The sequence below is a fragment of the Canis aureus genome, chromosome 15 (genome assembly GCF_053574225.1).
Source record: "Canis aureus isolate CA01 chromosome 15, VMU_Caureus_v.1.0, whole genome shotgun sequence".
Taxonomy (NCBI): Eukaryota; Metazoa; Chordata; class Mammalia; order Carnivora; family Canidae; genus Canis; species Canis aureus.
The window spans coordinates 65139116-65157601 of NC_135625.1; the positions used below are offsets into that span (position 1 = coordinate 65139116).

An 18486-nucleotide genomic window follows, 5' to 3' on the forward strand; every position below is an offset into this window, starting at 1 on the left:
TTGACTCTATATCCTGCCACATTGCTGAATTCCTGTATGAGTTCTAGAAATTTGGGGTTGAGTCTTTTGTGTGTTCCATGTAGAGCATCATGTCATGTGCAATGAATGAGAGTTTGACTTCTTTGCCAATTCAGATGCCTTTCATTTTCTTTTGTTGTCTAATTACTAGGCTAACACAGTGGTGCTGTGTTTCTGATATCAGGGGAAAAGCTCTCAGTTTTTCCCCATTGAGAATGATATTTGCTGTGGGCTTTTCATATATATGGCTTTCCTAGAGCAATCTATACCTTCAGTGTAATCCCTATCAAAATACCATCACCTTATTTCACAGCATTGGAACAAATAATCCTAAATTTTGTATGGAACCAGAAAAGACCCTGAATAACCAAAGGCATATTGAAAAAGAAAACCAAAACTAGTCACAAGTCCGGACTTCAAACTTTATTATGAAGCTGTGATCAAGACAGTATGGTAGTGGCACAAAAACAGACACATAGACCAATGGAACAGAATAGAGAATGCAGAAATGGACCCTCTCAAGTCTATGGTGAACTAATCTTTGACAAAGTAGGAAAGAATATCCAATGGAAAGAAGACAGTCTCTTCGACAAATGGTGTTGGGAAAACTGGACAGTCACATGTAGAAGAATGAAACTAGACCATTTCCTCACACCATACACAAAAGTAGACTCAACATGGATGAAACACTTAAATGTGAGACAGGAATCCATTATAATCCTAGAGAACACAGGTAGCCACCTCTTTGACCTTGGCCACAACTTACTAGACACGTCTCCAAAGGCAAAGGAAACAGAGACAAAAATGAACTATTGGGACTTCATCAAGAAAAAAGCTTTTGCAAAGCAAAGGAAATAGTCAACAAAACCAAAGGGCAACCTACAGAATGGGAAGAGATATTTGCAAATGATATATCATATAAAGGGCCAGTATCCAAAATCTATAAAGAATATATCAAACTCAACACCTAAGGAATAAATAATCCAATCAAGAAATGGGCAAAAGACATGAATAGACATTCTTCAAAGAAGACATACAGATGGCCAACAGACACATGAAAAAATACTCCACATCACTCGGCACTAGGGAAATACAAATCAAAACCACAATGAGATACCACCATATACCAGTCAGAATGGCTAAAATTAACAAGTCAGGAAATGACAGATATTGGCGAAGATGCAGAGAATGGGGGAACCCTCGTACACTGTTGGGAATGCAAGCTGGTGCAGCCACTCTGGAAAACTGTGATTTGAGGTTCCTCAAAAAGTTGAAAATAGAGCTACCCTATAACCTAGCAATTGCACTACTTGGTATTTACTCCAAAGATACAAATGTAGTGATCCAAAGAGGCACCTGCACCCCAATGTTTAGAGCAGCAATATCCAAAATAGCTAAACTATGAAAAGAACCCAAATGTCCATCAACAGATGAATGGATAAAGAAGATGTGGAATATATATACAATGGAGCACTACTTAGCCATCAAAAAAAAAAAAAGAATTTTGGCCATTTGCAACAACGTGGATGGAACTAGAAGATATTATGTTTAGTGAAATAAGTCAATCAAAGAAAGACAGTTTTTATATGATCTCAATCATATGTGGAATTTAAAAAGAAAAACATGATCAGAGGGGAAGAGAGTGAAAAATAAAAGAAGACAAGGTCACAGAGGGAGACAAACCACAAGAAGCTCTTAATCATAGGAAACAAACTGAGGATCATTGGAGGGGAGAGGGGAGAGGTGACAGGGTAACTGGGTGATGGACACTAAGGAGGGCATGTGAGGTAATGATCACTGGGTGTTTATAAGACTGCTGAACCACTGATCTTTACCTCTAAATCCAATAATGGGTTATATGTCAACTAATTGAATTTAAATAAAATTTAAAAACAAGGAAGTATTGAGGGGGAACTAATGGAAAATAAGGGTTATTTAGTAGATTTGTTTGTGTAAGACCTCATTCCCAGTTTGGTGTCAGCTGCTCATCTCTGGTAGTAAGAATGTTTCTGTTCTCTTCCCAGTACAGAGAAGGCATCTTTTTTTTTTTTTTTTTTTTTTTTAGGGGGAAATTATATGACCCGTGTTTAGGATGAAAGAAAGAGGAGCAGAGAACCCTTTCTGTGTCTGTCTTTATCTCAACTGCCTTCAGCTTGGAGTAATTAATATGCCAAAGTGGCATATTTCGGGGTGGCATGTCCTAAACCCCTTCACCATCAGTGTGCTACTAACACAGGACTTATTATTTTATAAAGTACCCAGTGAATTGTAATAATTAGATATGTAAACCACAGAGTTTAGGTGTAGTAAGCATGTGAAAAATGAAAGATTTTCCTTTCTATGTTCTGTCTATAAGTCACATGTACTAAATGCATGTTTACACAGTGAGAAGGAAAGGAGGAGTACATTTGTCAGATCATAACGTTCAGCGTTGCACTCACCTGTGAAGAGATTTAGTTTGCTGATCATGTTCTTCAAGGATAATTTAAATATTTCTTTATTATATTTTCACTCTCCTACGTGTGGTATTTCAAAAGTGTGCTTTGTTTTTCTTTAAAGGAATAATGGCGATGCAAATACAGTCAGTTCTCATTATTCACAGTAGTTGTGTCCTATACATATAATTGCCATGAAGACTAAATTCTCAAAACTGAACCATTGGTTCCAGGAGAAATGCAGGTTGGGTTCCTATGAGCCCCTGGTCACTACATTTCTGTCAACCAATCAGTACATAACCACATTACCTGGTTTGTGTTTGGATTTAAAGGCATCTCATCCAGTGTATCTCGTGGATTCATGAACATTGAACTCACAGTCAACAACACCATAATTCAAGCCTGAACAAAGTTTATCTAACACATGCATTTCCTCCATCAGGCACATCTCACAGGCACTTTCTTACATTTTGCAAGAGCACTACACAGCACTACACAGCACTTCAGCTCTACTCTTGGGAGAGAGACAATTTAAAAAAGCGGAATCATTCCCAAAACAACAAAGTGCAAAGAAATATGGCACTAAATTGTGAAAGGGACCCATTTTTTATAGTATGAAAGCTGAAATAAGAACCTAGAGGGATCCCTGGGTGGTGCAGCGGTTTGGCGCCTGCCTTTGGCCCAGGGCGTGATCCTGGAGACCTGGGATCGAATCCCACGTCGGGCTCCCGGTGCATGGAGCCTGCTTCTCCCTCTGCCTGTGTCTCTGCCCCTCTCTCTCTCTGTGTGTGACTATCATAAAAAAAAAAAAAAAAAAAAGAAAGAATCTAGAGCATTGTCGTATGTGACCTTAGCTGGTAATGTGGACATCAGGTGACTCAGATATTGGGCCCCACTTCACATGTCCATGAGTGGGGACGCACCTAAATTTTAATGAGTAGGCAATTTTTCACATATAGCATCTGCCAGTAATGAAGGGTCAGCTCTACCTATTAATTGGTAATACTTGAAAAAATGTAAAGTTTTCTATCCAAAATCTCAATGAATGAAGCTCAGATAAATGGTGATTTTTTTTCTTCCATCCTCCCCCTGCCCTTATTCTCCTTCCCTCCCTTTCTCCCTTCTTTCTTTTTTGCATTTAGTGTTATTGAGGTAGCATAAAGCAATTTATCTCTGTATCACATGATAACCATTAAAGTTTGCCGTTTTAGCCATCCACTCTTTCTCTGTTTAGAACTAGCCTAGTGGTTTTCTAAAGAATTTGCCTTTTAAAAAATAAAATTCCTTGTTGATACATACTGCGATAATTCACAGATAAATTATATCTTCTAAAATGAAACATTCAGAGTTATTATGATCCAGTGAATCTTATATTTTGATAGTATGCAAGTTCAAAGAGATTTGTGGCCAAATAAGAAAATATCTGTGAGGCACTAGCTAGCAGCTTCTGCTTAATAGGCTCCAAATCAGCTGTTCAACATTTAAAAATAGGGAGATTTCATTAAAATGTTAGATTTCTAACATTTCTTGAAAGCTGAACATTTGAATACCAGCAGCATCGCTGCATAACTTCAGTTTGCTACAATGGATAGGGACCACCTCTCACATATTATATCCCCAAAACCTCCTCATTGTTTTTCAACTATCAAGACCAAATTTTAAAGCCATTAATTTAGCATCTTTTCCTTGTTGTCTTTAAATCCGGGAGATACTGTCTCTGTTATGCAAGTATCTCTATCATAAGTGAAAAAGTGAAAGATCAATGGATTTTACATCAAGCCAGACATCACCAATGTGCATGGACCGCTTGTCCCTCTGAGCGTTGAAGTTACGACTTCTAGTTTCAGGTGCTTCCAATTATTTTAGCACTGTCAAGGCTGGCTTTCTGCACAAGTGGTAGGAGCATTGCTCACTTGTAGAAGTGAGTTAATTCAGCCTGTTCACCAGGGACTCAGTAGGCATGCAGGTGTCATGAAGTAATGGATGGCACCCAAATTCACAGTGAATCAGATTTCCTCCAGTGCCCCAGTCGCTGACGAGTGGGCCACAGAGTACTATTTAATGTTTTACCAGACAGGACCCCACTGCTCTGATGGAGAGGAGAGAGCACAGTATGTCACAACATGTGTACATTTTGGGCCTTATTAATCGTATTTTATGGTTGATGTAAAAGATTCGCCCAAAGGTATGAGAAATCAAACCAAAAATAAAGCAGAGCTGTAATGTGCTACATCCTATGCATAAACACAAAACATACTAAGCATATATCCTGTCTCTTACAAGTGAATGCACAACATTTATAACAACTCATTTGCCTGTCAGAGAAGTGTAGAAAGTAAATAAATAAAAATGACCATTTCATTAGTCACTTACTCCATCTTGCCAGTTGTCCAGGAACCTTTGTAGTGGCTGTTGAGGAAGCATATACTCTTTGGAAAAAATACTGATTTGACATTTTGAGAATAATGTTAGTTTTCTAACATATGGACTTGAATGAGATAGAGCATTAAATGTGAGATAGCTAAGGAATTGATACACCTCTGAGGTTCTTTCTAAAAATTAGGGTTGCACAAATAATTGAATTTAATCATATTTCAAAGAAGAATTCTTTGCAATTTCATTTTTGTTTTTAAGGTAGTTTCAATCACATTAAAAATCTTGTTGCTTTTGTGGTGTTGGATTTGCCATGCCATTAGAGAAAATTCTGCCTGTAAATATTTATCTGAAAGTCTTCAATCATTTTAGAAGCCTTAACCGTTTCAAAATTCTGGGTAGCAGCAATGCATGATCAAAAAGGTTTGCATTCTTTAGTGACAGTTGCTTTCTGAATTCTGGCTCAGTATAATCTTTGTTGAGACTATTAGACTATAAGCTTTTTTGGGGGAAAGGTCTTTGCTATCTTCCTCTGCACTGTCTTCCATTCTTCCCACTCTCTTGATAATCAACACAGATACACGTCTGAGCAAGCACCTTCCCCCAAGGATGCCATCATTACTCACATAGACTCCTGACTTCTGTGTGGAGCATTAGGTCCTTCATGTACCAATTCTAAACCTGCCCCATGATATATGACCCTTAAATATTAAAATTGCACAAAAAAATAAAAAATAAAATAAATAAAAATAAATAAAATTGCACAGAACTACTGAGCTCTATAAAACAGTGAATATGCTGTTTCCCCATCTGTTTTGATTCCTTATTCTGTCTTTTACCAGGAGACTTTACCTATATTAGTGCTTTCATAAAACTTCACCCCTTTACTTCAGTGGCCCCACATTCTTGGCACAATGCTATGGGTGTAGAAATCATTTCAGAGGATTCCAGCTGATATCAGACCTTTGATAATGGTTTCTACAATGTACCATAAAGGAGCTGTTTGCATATCTAGCCAACATTTCTAAGATTTTTTTTCTTGCTTGGCCAAAACTTTGATTTTTCCCTTCTTCTCTTTTCTAAGATATAGTAAAGGAATTCTCTGCAGAAAGTCTATTAGAATATAGTGTATCTGAAGTATGGTAAGGCCAACAGGTGTGTTTTAAAATACAAGGCATTGATCTAAAATTTAAGATATTACAAAGCTGATATATCAGGAAACAACTGTCATTAAAAAGAGAGTTTATTACAGCTCCCAAGAGGAGTGCCGTAGGGGGGAAGCATAAGGGGAAGAACTGGGTCAGTCAGGAGGCAAGAGCCTTCATTGTGGTTTCTGCAGGTAAGTAATAGGTGAGGCAGGGCAGCCAGCTCTTGGGCACAGGGACTGTCCCAGGTTGTCTGTTACTTAACCCTGAGGTGACTAGGACAGAGGGATCATGGCCTTGAGTCTGAGAGCCTGATGAAGACAGCTGGGCTGGGCTGGGCTGGGCTGGGGGCTCTGGATTGGTGGGTTTGTATTTGGAGGATGCGTTTGTAGGAATTGGCTGACTCTGGGAGGGGCAAAGCCCCAGATGTGAAGGCCAGGATGCAGACAATGGAAGACCCCGTGAATACCGAGGGGAAAGGGGAAGCCTGTGGGAGCTTCAGGAAATGGCCAGGGTTGTTGAAACCCCTCAGCACCTTTACTAATACGAATAATTTATCTCTTCCTCAGTATATATAAATTATCCATGAAATCAGTGCCCCAGAGCAAGTCCCTAAATCCAACTGCTATCCATTAGCCTATGTAGCATTGATATTTGGCCCCAATGCTGACAACCATGTTTTAAACGGAACTAGAAACAGAAGTGAGTTTAAATGAATAGTGATTAAAAAAAATAACTGGGAAAAATGTTAGGAATAATAAAATACATTTTGGGGGTTTATTGATGTCTGGTTCCTTTCTTCATCCGTGGAATATTTACTTAGGGTTTATTATTCTAGGTAGTCTTCTCCTAAGCAGAAAAATAGATTGTATATGGTCAGAACCTGTAGAGCTATTTACAGTAAACAGCAATATTATCACAGAGAAGGCAAGTCTAATTTGTTTGACTTTTTGATTTACAAAAATAAATAAAAATAGCTTCCACATGGATTTCCTACAAATAGATTTTATGCTAATTTTCAGAAATTTCTTATTATCTCTGTATTATCAGATATATTAAAGCTGTAACCCTGCTCAGAAGTGTATCAGTCTGGTTTTCTGATGTCTTGTGTGGTGTGAGTGTGAAAATGACCGTTTTGGGTGAAGCAGGAAGAACCTCGTTTTTTTGTTGTTGTTGTTGTTGTTTTCTTTTGGTCCTTTGATGTTGAATAATATAATTTCAGAAAATTACTAATATTTCTCTGGGACTTATTCACGTGGGCCAACCCTGTGATTAATGAATCATGATTCATCACACATTATAGTTTTTTTATGAAGTAATCCAATAATAGGAAACACAGAGAGCAAGTCCATCTTGCTTCTTTATAGAATATGTGTATATGTATATATATATATATATATACATATATCTGCATCTCAAGTTAGTATTAAATTGGGATTCTTGGGTGGCTCAGTGGTTTAGTGCTTGCCTTCAGCCCAGGGCATGATCCTGGAGTCCTGGGATCAAGTCCCACATCGGGCTCCCTGCACGGAGCCTGCTTCTCCCTCTGCCTGTGTCTCTGCCTCTCTCTCTCTATGTGTGTGTCTCTCATGAATAAGTAAATAAAATATTTTTTAAGAATAAAAATAAATAAATTCAGTAAAATGTCTTTTAAACTTAGTTAAAAGAAAAACATATATACATTTTGTATTTAAATTCATACTAGAGTTAAATATTTTAGCCTTTGACTTATACAGAAAGAACTCCAGTGTGAGTATAATAAAAGCATTTCATGTTTTAAACTATTTATTCACATCAGAAGCCCAGAGTTGTAGTATTTATATAAATACATGCCACTAAATCATGCATAAGTCAGTAAACTGTATTGTGCCAGGTATGGTTTTGAAGGAAAATAAAAACAGTGAGTTTTCCTTTTGTCTTGTCTCAAACACCACTTACATTTAGATCAGTCTAAGAAGTATTTATTGTGCCAGAAGTACAAAGTGGAACAATCCAGAATCTGTACCTTAGGAAAGCTTAAAATCAACAGAGGAAATCAGACCCATCAAGAGATCATTTCAACGTAAGATGAGAAGTGATACGATAAAAGTCTGTAAGGGTGCCATGGGCTCTTTCATACAAGAAAAGCTTTTCTAGTAGGTGAGAATTATCTGAAGCTCGGAGGATGCCTAAACCTATGTGAAAACATAAGCCATGGAAAAAAGGCAGGGTTTCTATCATGGAGGGTCTTGTAGGCCATGCTGAAGAGTTTTTCGACAACAAAGTTTATTTTAGAAAGTTCTTTTTAGCTTCTGTGTGGAGGATAGATTTAAGGGAAGTTAGACTAGAGCGTGGGAATCATCTTCCAGCAATGTTAATGTCATAGACACTGTGTGAGGTGATGGTAGTTTGGTAGGCATGCATAAAAAATAAACTCTTTGTTTTAAAACCAAAGATGGGCTTTATTTATAGAGCTTAAAACTGAGTGAATGTGGGCAACTAAGATAGGAAGAAGCTGAAGAAAGCCTCAGATCTCTGTCTTGACTAGATAATGGGTACAAGAGCAAGTGTTTGGGCCCCCAGAGAAGGAATTACAGGTTGGACTCATAGAGTTAGATTTGCCTGTGGAAGGTCCATATGGATCTTCTAGGCCATTAAATACTCGAGTCCAGTTTTATGGAAAAATAAAATCGGATTCCTCTGATGTTGTTGTTGTTGTTGTTGTTCTACTATGAGTTTTCAAGTACCTAAGGGCAAAGCAGCACATTTTTTTAATAATAAATTTATTTTTTATTGGTGTTCAGTTTGCCAACATACAGAATAACACCCAGTGCTCATCCCATCAAGTGCCCCCCTCAGTGCCCGTCACCCATTCACCCCCACCCCCTGCCCTCCTCCCCTTCCACCACCCCTAGTTCGTTTCTCAGAGTTAGGAGTCTTCCATGTTCTGTCTCCCTTTCTGATATTTCCTACCCATTTCTTCTCCCTTCCCCTCTATTCCCTTTCACTATTATTTATATTCCCCAAATGAATGAGACCATATAATGTTTGTCCTTCTCCGATTGACTTACTTCACTCAGCATCATACCCTCCAGTTCCATCCTCGTTGAAGCAAATGGTGGGTATTTGTTGTTTCTAATGGCTGAGGAATATTCCATTGTATACATAGACCACATCTTCTTTATCCATTCATCTTTCGATGGACACCGAGGCCCCTTCCACAGTGTGGCTATTGTGGACATTGCTGCTAGAAACATTGGGGTGCAGGTGTCCCGGCATTTCATTGCATCTGCATCTTTGGGGTAAATCCCCAGCAGCAAAGCAGCACATTTTAAGGAGAAATATTGCACAAAATGTGAGATGCTGACCTTCATGAAAGAGCCTTGAAGGTTTTTGTTTTTGTTTTATTCTTTTCCCGAAAGAGAAGTGACTTTTCAGAGTCTATATTAGATATTTTTTGTAGGATTTGGAGAAGGCTCATTTGCTATTACTCTAAATTAGCTGTTATTGACATTTTGGGGTCTATTTTAACTATTTAGGTTTAAACCACAGATATATTGAAAGAAAAGGCAGTGGATTAGAAGGAAGAAATTAATCAGATCAAAGCAGTGTGCAGATGAGATGAAATAGATCACGTACCTCCAGAGTTAATGTCTGTTGGTTGAATAATACCGATTCAATTAATAAAAATGGAGTGAATTCCACCCTCCACCACAGCATGTAGCCTAATGTTACCATTTTTTTCTCCAACAGTTGAAACCTTGTATATTTGAATAATTACAGCACCAAAAGGGATCAGAATGATTCTTGATGTCTCTTGCAACTAGTGATTCTCATCTCTAATGAAAAAGTATAAAACAATGATGTCTATAATACTTTAATCCAATTTATTGAAATAGCAATGACAACATACAGCCATTTAACAAATACTGAATGAGTATGGGCTGTTTCTGAGGCACTAAGTACTGGGCATCAGGGTGGAGGGGGGGGACACAAAGTCTCTGATGCATATGTTTTCAGCAGAAGAGAGTGTGTATAATGCTATAAATGTAGAAGCACATAAATATGTCAGGTACAGGGGATCCCTGGATGGCTCAGTGGTTCGGTGCCTGCTTTTTGGCCTGGGGCCAATGTGATCCTGAGGTCCCGGGACCGAGTCCCGCATCCACCTCCCTACATGGAGCCTGCTTCTCCCTCTGCCTGTGTCTCTGCCTCTCTCTCTCTCTCTCTCTCTCAATCTGTCTCTCATGAATAAATAAATAAAATCTTAAAAAAATATATGATAGGGATAAATACTATCAAGAATAGAAATCATTGGATGGATAAAGAGTAAAGATGGCAGGAATGCTGTCTGGTCATATCCAAAATATTGACCTCTGACTTAGAAAAAGAACATTTGCAAAACTAAGCAAATTCTATCTTTTATAGTGTTTTTAAACTTTACTTCCAGAGTTCAGGGGGAGGGAGACAATCTCAGGCCAACTCAGGCCGAGCATGGATCCCCATGTGGGGCTCAGTCTCATGACCAGATCATGATCCTAGCCAGATCCAAGAGTCAGATGCTTAACTGACTGAACCACCCAGGCATCCCTACATTTTTAACTTTTTCAAATAAACAGGATAAATTACCTTTCAAATTAGATATATTCTTACTTTATATAAGTGCCTTGGTGCATGAAGACCAACAAAATATACTAATTAGCTAAAACATACAATTTCCCAACTAATATTTATAAATATTATATTACCCAACATTCAAGCTGCTTACCAGTCAACATTTTGAACTATATCCAAAGGAAATGACATTCTCATCTCTGTCTCTACTGCCCCCACACATGCACCCACACCTCCCACATTTACACACACATCTATGCATGTATGTATATATAATAGTATATGAATAATTCCATACATTACATGAGGAGGTAGGTGGATATATAAGTAAATGAATAACATCGGGAAGGCTGTGCACTGACCTTTTGCCCATATCGATCATATTGGTGATCCCCTGTTTTGGGAGTCACATTATACGTTCTCTGTTTCTGTATTATTTGATTTCCTTTTAACAGTAAATATATATTAAACTTGTAGTAAAAAATATAGCAAAGGATTTTTTTAACTATTAAAAGCTTTAGATGTTAAACCCTCTTCTCCAAAATGTCTTCTCCAAAATCAAAGTAAAGACTAACAATGAAATTAAAAAGAAAAGAAAAAAGCCTTCTCTCCCATGATGTTTTGATGAACTGGGCACGTTACCAGCTCTCTGAGTTATTGTTAGAAACAAAATTGTGGAAGCGCTGTGATTTTGCATTCACTCTTTGACTAGCCATTGTTGTTGCTCAGATTGCTTAAACAGTTCAACCATACATATTTAATCACTGCATAGAAAACTTAATTCTAGGGAGTGATAAGCAATCAGGGTAATAGGGGGAAAAAAGGTGGCTTGTCCCAAAATAAGCACAACATATTATTAGATGTCAAATGAAATTTAAATATATTTTTGTAGAAAATAGAATTAAATTCTAATAGATTTTACCATATCCCGGACTCTGTTAAAAGTGTATGTATATATTTCTGTATGAATATTATATCACAGGTTATTTCTAGGAATTTTGCGTTTTCAAAGACAACTCTGAGCTCACATCTTTATGCTGATATTATGCAAGCTTTAAACCAGTTATAGAAGAACAACTTTGATTTCATAATGTAAAAGGCCTGGTTTGCAGAGCATTTTATCAATTTCTCAAATGACCACTTACCATTTGCAAGATAAGGCTTAGTCCGCATAAATAGTGTTCCTTTATGTTTTTGCTGATATTCTACGACTCTCTGAAGAAATAAACCATGCCCATCCTTTCTCTCACTCTTTCCATTGCTCTAAAACTGGGGAAGAGAGGCACCAGCATTTGTACTACTCCATACCTAGAACTGATTGTAAATTTTGATTTAGGAGAAGATATGGTAGGGGTGGATTCTTTCCTCTATCTAAGCTTAGAGAACATTTACTTCCTGAAAGATGAATGGGGAATATTTTATGTCAATTAATATATATTGAAGATATTTAAAAATGATGTGTCTATTAGTCAACTGTCACTGACATGAAATTGACTGCAAAATTACTTTCTGGGGTTCCGGATTTACTCCCTCCTCCTGACTTTTCATTTATGCACTTTTCAGACAAAAAGTAATTTCTTCCAACTGCTGCATTTATAAATTCAACCTGAGATCTTATAATCAGATTCCACTTTTTTCTCTCTTACCTCTCATCACAGATGATAAAGATACTGCAATTGGAATTCAGCTGTGACAGTATAGATGATTAAGCTAAAGTCTAATTGGCTTTGCAGTGTTAGCAGAAGCCTAAATTTAATGGTTGATTTTCCCCCCATAGTAAAATAAACCTCTGTGATTTAGTCTTAGAGAACAGAATTTTGTTGATTAAGAAGGTCTTTTTTATGGATGGTAAAGAATCGACTATAAGAATGAAAACTTAAAGTGCAAAGTTCCATTTTTCTTTCTGAACTTTTTTGAATACGACAAATCTCAAATAAGAAATAAGAGCAAAACTTATAATTGCAAGTAGTGCACAAAAAGAGTGACTAGCTATGGTAGCTCTGCACTTCCACTGAGGCTACGGTGAGGGGACATGCTCTTATACTTGAGAGTTGGGGGCCAAGGTATTTCCTGTGGCAGTTGAAGTATACAGGTGCCAGGGACTTAGGACATGAGATGAAAAAAATATTTCTCCAACAGGCTTTAAACTTGCTATTATTTTTCTCCACTGTCACTGTGAAAATCCTTAGCAAGACCTTGCTCCAAATTGAGAGGCAGGCTTCATTCAGGCTTGTAATTCTAAAGTAATTAGAGCTATCCAGTTTGACTGCATTTTCTATTATTCAAAATCAAAAGCTTAAAGAAATGGATTTTAAAAAATATTTTTAATTACAAAGGTCTAATTATCATAAGTAGGTTTCTATTTGTACTCAAAATCTACTCTGAATAATTACAGTTCATCTTTGAGCCATTCCATGGATTTGAAACCTACTGACCAGTAGTGCATAATAAGATTCATGTCATTTTCCATTTCTGATGTAAGTGGCAGTTATGAAACTATTCCACCACCCCCCTTCCCACCATCACTTGTTTCCGAGGGTGGTGACAAAATTGTTTATATTTTTAAAAAGCCTATATCATTTCACGTCTTCAGTAAAATTTTCTAAAACCAAATTAGAGCTACTCTAGTCATAGTGTATTTGTTCTTCTTGAGGTCCAAGAGCAAATAGCACAAAGCTTCTTGAAGTTCAGTTAGCTATAAACTCTGGGTACTACCATAACATTTGTTGAAAATGCAGTAGAACATTAAAAACCATTAGAGGAATGAGTATATCATTAAATTCCACATTTCAGGATCCTTTGTTCTATGTCAAAAAAATAAATTTGTGAGCAAAATGTGTACTTAAAAATCATGAATAATTAGTCCCATTTAAGAAGGAAAACATTAAAACCTCATAATATGTCAAGAATTAAAAATTTTATTTTTTTTCAAGTAAACTCCAGACTCACAAGTTAAAATTTGAGGCTTATAAATCATTAACAGTATTTATGTTGTTAGTATTACAATTAAAGGATGATTTGATACTGATAAAAATTTCTTTGATCAATTTTTATGAATATTTTCCATAAAATTTATTTCAGAACAGACGAACCAAAAGAAGAAATAGAACAAAAACCCAGGACTCCAGATTTTTTCAGGAAAAAACACTTCTTTCTCATTTCATCTGTGCAAACACCCATTGGAAGTGGGTGTATTTCACACTGGGTAGTGACATCCAAGAACTGAAATAAAATGTTATTTGTTTCTTCTCTTAGGGGCTGATGTTATCAACTTTGATGGCCACGTCGTGTTACCATATAGATTCAGAAACAAGAAGATGAAAACACTGAAAGACGTCATTGCCTTGAAATTTAAAACCTCTGAAAGTGAAGGGGTGATCTTGCATGGGGAAGGACAGCAAGGGGATTACATCACCCTGGAACTGAAAAAAGCCAAGCTGGTCTTCAGCTTAAACCTAGGTATGTTCTGACTTTTGGCACCATTTTATTCATTTATTAATCTTCCCATTAGTAAAATGTGAATGTTCCTTAATTCTTAAAATGGAAATTATAAAAAAGCAGTTCCCATTATCAATTCATCTTTAACCCATAGTGGTTTAATCCATATGTACTTATTCATTAAAAAAATAATTCTTATGTCCTTGTCCTTAGCAAGGTACTATATACTAGCATCTGAGAAACAGTGGTGAACCAATAGAGAAGGTCCTTAAGTTCATGAAGTTTATGACCTAGTGGAGGAGCTAGAAAATATATTATCTATTATTTTAAAACAACTAAATCAAAAGCATTGTCTTCAAATAATGATAAGTGGTGTAAAATCAATCAATAAGCTAAAATGATAAGAGATACTGCAGAGATATGTATGCATATGTATGAAGGAACATCCTCCTGGAGAAGATACACTAGCTGAGATCTCAGTATGGCTATAACTGCCGTGAGAATATCCGAGAGAGGAGCATTCCAGCTACCAGTCACTACTGATGAAGATCCAACATGTTCAAGGAACAGGAGGGAGGCTGGTATGGGTAGATGAAATTAAGTGAGTCAGTGGAGAAGACGGAAACTGAAAGTTGGGGATTGTTCAAATCCTGTAAGATCCTATACAGCATGGGAAAGGTTTTAGGCGGTGTTAGTCAAGAAAAAGAAGCTGTTGGTAGGCCTTAAACTACATGGCATCATCATCTTATTTTTAAAAGTTTACTGAGACTTCTGTAAAAGAAAATGCTTGCATTTGCATGAACTTCAAAGCTAGACTCCCTCATAATGCAAGTGAGATGTAGCCTGGGCTTGCAGAGGTGGCTCAGTGGAGATTCAGGGAAGTAGGTCTAGGTGGGAGATGACTTCAGTGGTAAGTTTAACAATGATATGTAACGAGGAAGAAAGAGAAGAAGCGAAGTTCCTACACATCAAAGGAACTTAAGTGCCATTTTCAGAAGTAGAGACAAGTCTATATTTTCTCTAGAGTTCTGGTAAAGGATTATTAGTTTCCTCTAATACAGGAGGTCTAAAGTGAACGTGATGCATTTTGATTTATTAGACATCAGAGTTGAGATTTCAATTAGGGAGTTGCATGTATTAATGGGAGGGAGAGGAAGTTTACATGAAGACTGAGGGGAATAGGCAGTAAGCAGGAGGAAATAGGAATGTGTGGTATCAGAGACCAGGGAAAGAAAAGAGGCAGCTATTTTGTTGAATTCACCTAAGATGACGATAGGCAGGTGAATATTGATTGGCTTAGACTACATAGAAGTTACTGTTGATTTTCTCTCCTTGGAATAGAAAGGATGGTAGTTTTATTACATAGGTTAAGAAAAGATGAGAAATGTGGAACTGAATTTTTCAAACATAATCTAACTAGAAATCAGAGAATCAGAAATTGAGAAATAAAATATTGGCTGAAGAATGAGTAAACTTGAATGAGTTCTTATTTTGTCTTGGGTTTTTGTTGTTTTCAAAGCATTTTTAAATCTCTTGGTTGGCTAAAAGTTTTGGGATTTATGCAAGAATTTTTTGGAAGGCATCACGTATTCCATAAATTTTCTTCTGTTGTAAATAATAAGAGAATTCTACAAAAATATTATAACTAAAATATATTAATAGTTAAAGTTCATATGTGTCCCAGTCGAAAACTACAAAACTAAAGATAAGAACCCAAAACCAGATCCTGTCTTTTTTGACCTGCTTATCAGTCTGAGTGGTCTAGACATTTCCAAATATGGCTTGTGTTCTACAATTTAAATTTTATTACTTTGAAAGTTCGTACTATACTAAAATATGCAGTTTCAGTTAGTTTTTTTTTGTTGGTAATACTTGATACAATGTCTATAAAGATTTACCCTTTATTATGAAACTTTCCTCACTTCAAATCTGATCTGATAGAAATAATAGCTTCTATAAGAAAAAATGAAGAAGAAAAACGCACAAAAAGCTGGATCGGTTAATTACACAAAAAATATTGAATTATTTTACATTACGTAAAATCACAATGCATGTGAAACTAGAAAAATGCAAATGTCAAATATGGACGTTTAGTGCATTCATGAGTAAGAATTTATACCACTCCTTAAGAATGCCAACAAGGCTTTACGAGAAAATGTAGACATAGGACATAAAAGGTAATGCATAGAAGAAAATGTAGAAGTATTCTATGAACATCAGATGTTCTATGGTACTGTCTATAAAATAAATGCATGATAAAATAATGACTAATTTTTGTTAAGTAAATCAATTTAAAAATATCAGTATTGATGAATATGTGACATAATTCTTTGTACTGTTCTTTGTATCAGAAAATATTTTCAATAGAACAGTTGACAGTGTCTTCAGATATCTAAAAATTGCCTGTATATGTTAATCTAATAATGTAAGGAAATAATGGGAGATGGTTATAGGATATAAGTCTAAGGACGTACTTGGTAATATTGATTACACTGTCAAAAATTGGGGAAAAAAAGCTAAGCATATAGAAGAAATATGTCGATATGAATTTAAAACATCTGTGAATAATTTTAATTCTAAAAAAATACTATAAAACATTAAATTGTCACCCATTCCCAGAGTTAGGAGTCTTTATGTTCTGTCTCCCTTTCTGATATTTCCTACCCGGGATGAGCACTGGGTTTTATTCTGTATGTTGGCAAATTGAACACCAATAAAAAATAAATTTATTATTAAAAAAATAAAAAAATAAAAAATAAAACATTAAATTAAACTGCAGTATAAAATATTATAAGTAATATCTCAATATTTTTGATTATATATGCACACATAAGTATATATGTATATAGTTAAATATATGTATAGGAATAAAATCTGGAAGGAATTAGACTGAACTAGGTTTAGTGCTGGAAATGATTTATTAATGTAACACATATTAATTCTTCACAATACTCTCCACTTATAATTATGTACATGTATTCATGTATTATCTGGGAAAAATATCTCTAAATCATTTTTGAAACAAGTTTCAGTAGAAGATAAGGAGAAATAGGGGGCGTAGAGGGGGATAGATATCAGAAAACCAAATGTAAGTACTTTTTAAAATATGCACACACACACTCGGAGCAATTGAGTTATATCTAAGGATGTTTGCTTTTTCAAACCTTTCTTGTTTTTTTTTTTTTTTAAGTGAAACACATAGAGAAGCCTTTTAAAAGCCACTGTGCCTTATATATGTGTGACATTACTGTTCTGAAACTCGTAGCTGATCCTCTGACCTCACAGAAGGATCATTGCCATTTCACTGGAAAGCAGTTTACTTAGAGTTTTATTGACTGACTGGAATTTATGAGAGTCGTGGAAATGCACTCACTCCTATGTCCACTGTGCCTTTTTAATGCCATTACCTAAATATCAGGCATATCTAGCTGCTACTACTCAGTCTTCTAGTCATTTACAGTAATTTAAAGTAATAAAATAGAGTATATCCTTTTCTTAGACGTATTCCTACTTTTCTTTCTCCCTCTCTGCCCCACTGCCACATGTGCACAGACAGTTGAATCACAATCACAGTCACAGCACATTTGGTTTCATCACTGGAAGGAAAGAAGATCTGATCCAGTAAAACCATAGAAAATGCCAGGTTTAGGCATCATTAGCATTCTAAATGTGAAAAGGGAAAAAAAAAGGAAATCACTCAGTGCTCTAATCAATTTATATTTCTCCTATTTATATTATACTGTTTGTTTTGGAATCATGTTATATTTTTAGAGCATTTAGTTTTGCCTGACCATGAAAAGCAGTGCTTGATTAGACAAAATAGAAGATAGCATAAAACATGTAAACAGTATCCAGAGATGACCCTAGTAAACATTTTAGATTCTCACAACCTTTCACTCTCATTTACAGTCTTGTTGCCATGGAAATCTGCTTTCAAAGCTAGATTAATGGTACATACATATTTTTGCAAGTTTTTATTTTAAAATGTAATTCAAGTTAATTTTCCATGCCATTAAATATTACATTGTCCTTAAAATTATGCTTTTGGAGTCAGTGGAAAGTGGGAAGTATCATGCTGTGTTTTCTTGACCAATAACAAAAATAACGGCAACAATAGAAGACTGTTAACAGGTAAACATTTAGCTAATGTTCGCTATATGCCAAGAAGTTTGTTAAGTCCTTTGCATCTATTAATTAAGTTAATTATCATAGCAACCTTGAAAAGCTGGTAGCCTAATTTTCTACATTTTATATATGAGGCAACATAGGTGCAGAGAAGCTGCCAGCTTGCCCAGGATCACAGAGCGAGCCAGTGGTGGAGCCGGGAGCCAGCAGGAGAACCCAGGCACTTGGCTCCCGAGCCACGGGGCACTGACTTTGTAAGGAACCTGGAACATTTAGCAGAATTCATGGCACAGTAAAAAATAAAATGCTCATTTTTCTTTTCTTTTCAAAGGTGGTGTTTTCCATCTTTATTAGCTTTT

General features: G+C 36.1%; 1 protein-coding gene across 6 annotated transcripts in view; it reads left to right on the forward strand.

The window, feature by feature from the left end:
- CNTNAP2 (contactin associated protein 2) overlaps positions 1-18486 on the forward strand; it is a 1978697-nt gene that overhangs the window by 868765 nt on the left and 1091446 nt on the right. For 3 of the 6 annotated variants that reach the window (XM_077850275.1, XM_077850276.1, XM_077850277.1), the window contains one exon: positions 13820-14023. In XM_077850275.1, coding sequence (XP_077706401.1) covers positions 13820-14023 — 204 coding nt within the window. Of the gene's footprint in view, positions 1-13819; positions 14024-14541; positions 14655-18268; positions 18382-18486 lie in introns of those variants that run through there. The other 3 variants (XM_077850279.1, XM_077850278.1, XM_077850280.1) reach the window with 3 other exon arrangements.